The 2,500-nt window shown below is 48.3% G+C and overlaps 1 protein-coding gene across 4 annotated transcripts in view; it reads left to right on the top strand.

Moving 5' to 3' along the window:
* The window catches only part of LOC113579058 (cytosolic carboxypeptidase 4), a 137,618-nt gene that overhangs the window by 81,674 nt on the left and 53,444 nt on the right, over window positions 1-2,500 (top strand). For all 4 annotated transcript variants that reach the window (XM_035532451.1, XM_035532452.1, XM_035532454.1 and 1 more), the window contains one exon: window positions 1,479-1,659. In XM_035532451.1, the coding sequence (XP_035388344.1) occupies window positions 1,479-1,659 (181 nt within the window). The remainder of the gene's footprint in view (window positions 1-1,478; window positions 1,660-2,500) is intronic.

Below are 2,500 nucleotides of genomic sequence, written 5' to 3'. Positions count from 1 at the left end.
TGGAGGTCTAGTGTCCATACCCCACTGGTTCTGTTGGAGGTCTAGTGTCCATACCCCACTGGTTCTGTTGGAGGTCTAGTGTCCATACCCCACTGGTTCTGTTGGAGGTTTAGTGTCCATACCCCACTGGTTCTGTTGGAGGTCTAGTGTCCATACCCCACTGGTTCTGTTGGAGGTCTAGTGTCCATACCCCACTGGTTCTGTTGGAGGTCTAGTGTCCATACCCCACTGGTTCTGTTGGGGTTTAGTGTCCATACCCCACTGGTTCTGTTGGAGGTCTAGTGCCCATACCCCACTGGTTCTGTTGGAGGTCTAGTGTCCATACCCCACTGGCTGTAGGCTTTGTCTACCTGTTCGTTCTGTGTTTTAGATTCTCTCCAGCCCTGATAGTATTGTTTCCACTGTGTGACAAATTTATAGCCTTCAGTGTTTGGAATAAAAAAATGCAAAAAATAATCATGTAATCATGTCATTTGTTCCAAGTTTGAGGAAAGAAAACAAAGTCAAATGCCAAGAAATGATTCATCCCTCTGTCCTGATAGTGTTGGATTACTGCAGTTCAATTAAACAGAGAAAATTAATTGGAAGCCAGGACACACACACACACACACGCACACACACACACACACAGGTGGACATTATGAGGGATCAATGGTAAAGACAAAATTCCTGTGGGCTTCCCGTCCCGTGGGAAGTGAGGGGCTGTCCATCGTTTAGTGGAATTCGGCCCTGGCGTCCACACCCCACACCAAGCTGCTCGGGGTGCTGCTGGACGAGGAGCACGGAGACGAGACAGCCAGTGTGACTGCTGCTGGTGTAAAGACCTCCCTCAGAGCTCATACCTCCCACCGCACACACAGGGAGGAGTTCAAATGAACGTTACAGGTGCTGCACTGATCAGTCACTGATTGGAGATGTTAGAGGATGTGTGCAGCTGTGTGAGTGTTGGTGTGTGTGAGCATTGTTGTATTTGAGTGTTGGTGTGTGTGTGTAGATTTATCTGTGATCATGGAGGTATGACAGATGGAATGACAGCACCAGGCTAATGAATGACAGGCTAATGAAAATGTGTGTGTGTGTGTGCGTGTGTGTGTGAGTGTGTCTGTGTGTGTGTGAGTGTGTCTGTGTGTGTGTGAGTGTGTCTGTGTGTGTGTGTGTGTGTGTGTGCGCGTGTGTGTGTGCGCGTGTGTGTGTGCGTGTATGTGTGTGTGAGTGTGTGTGTGTGTCTGTGTGTGTGAGTGTGTGTGTCTGTGTGTGCGTGTGTGTGTGTGCGTGTGTGTGTGTGCGTGTGTGTGCGTGTGTGTGTGAGTGTGTGTGTGTGTCTGTGTGTGTGTGTGTGTGTGTGTGTGTGTGTGCGTGTGTGTGTCTGTGTGTGTGTGTGTGTGTGAGTGTCTGTGTGTGTGTGTGTGTGAGTGTGTCTGTGCGTGTGTGCGTGTGTGAGTGTGTCTGTGTGTGTGTGCGTGTGTGTGTGTGTGTAGGGAACCGGCCCTGTATAGTCCTGACGGCGAGGGTTCACCCGGGTGAGTCCAATGCCAGCTGGGTGATGAAGGGCTCTCTGGAGTTCCTGTGCAGCAGTGACCCCGTGGCTGAGAGTCTGAGGCAGGCCTACGTCTTCAAGATCATCCCCATGCTCAATCCAGACGGAGTCATCCACGGAAAGTAGGTACACGCAGACGCGCGCGCGCACACGCGCACACACACACACACACACACACACACACACACAGACACACTCACACACACACATACACGCGCACACACACACATACACACACACATACACACACACACGCATGAACTGTGAATGTACGCATGAATGTACTTCTTTGACTCCTCTGGGGTTGTGGTGTGTATTTGTGTGTGCATACACATGTTGGTGTTCTGTGGTTGTGATGTGTGTGTGTACATGTGTGCACAGGTTTTCTTGGTTTGTGTTGTGTGTGTGTGTGTGCATGTGTGTGTGTGTGTGTGTGTGCATGTGTGTGTGTGTGTATGTGTATGTGTATGCACAGGTGTTCTGTGATTGTGGGGTGTGCGCGTGTGTGTGTGTGTGTGTGTGTGTGTGTGTGTGTGTGTGTGTGTGTGTGTGTGTGTGTGTAAATTGGGGTTAAGGTAGGTGTGTTTATGCACGTATGCTGAGGTTGTGATTAGTGTGTGTGTGTGTGTGTGTGTGTGTGTGTGTGTGTGTGTGTGTGTGTGTATCTGATGACCTCCAGAATGCTCACCCTACGTTGGCACTATAACAAGCATGATGAATCCATTAAAAACCCATTAAATTAATTATAAATACATGTCATATCTCATAAAATCAGACTGTGTAGTGTTTAGTGTAGTTAGAGTTTGATTATAGACTGAAGCTACTTGCTGAAACTTTACATTTGGGATAAATGTTTGTGTGAGGATGTATTTGGGCTAAATGTGAGTGTGTGAGGTTGTATTTGGGCTAAATGTGAGTGTTTCAGGATGTATTAATGCTAACTGTGAGTGTGTGGGTTGTATT

This window comes from Electrophorus electricus, chromosome 12 (genome assembly GCF_013358815.1).
Source record: "Electrophorus electricus isolate fEleEle1 chromosome 12, fEleEle1.pri, whole genome shotgun sequence".
In the NCBI taxonomy this organism is placed as follows: Eukaryota; Metazoa; Chordata; class Actinopteri; order Gymnotiformes; family Gymnotidae; genus Electrophorus; species Electrophorus electricus.
This window is presented reverse-complemented; position numbering and strand designations above follow the sequence as displayed.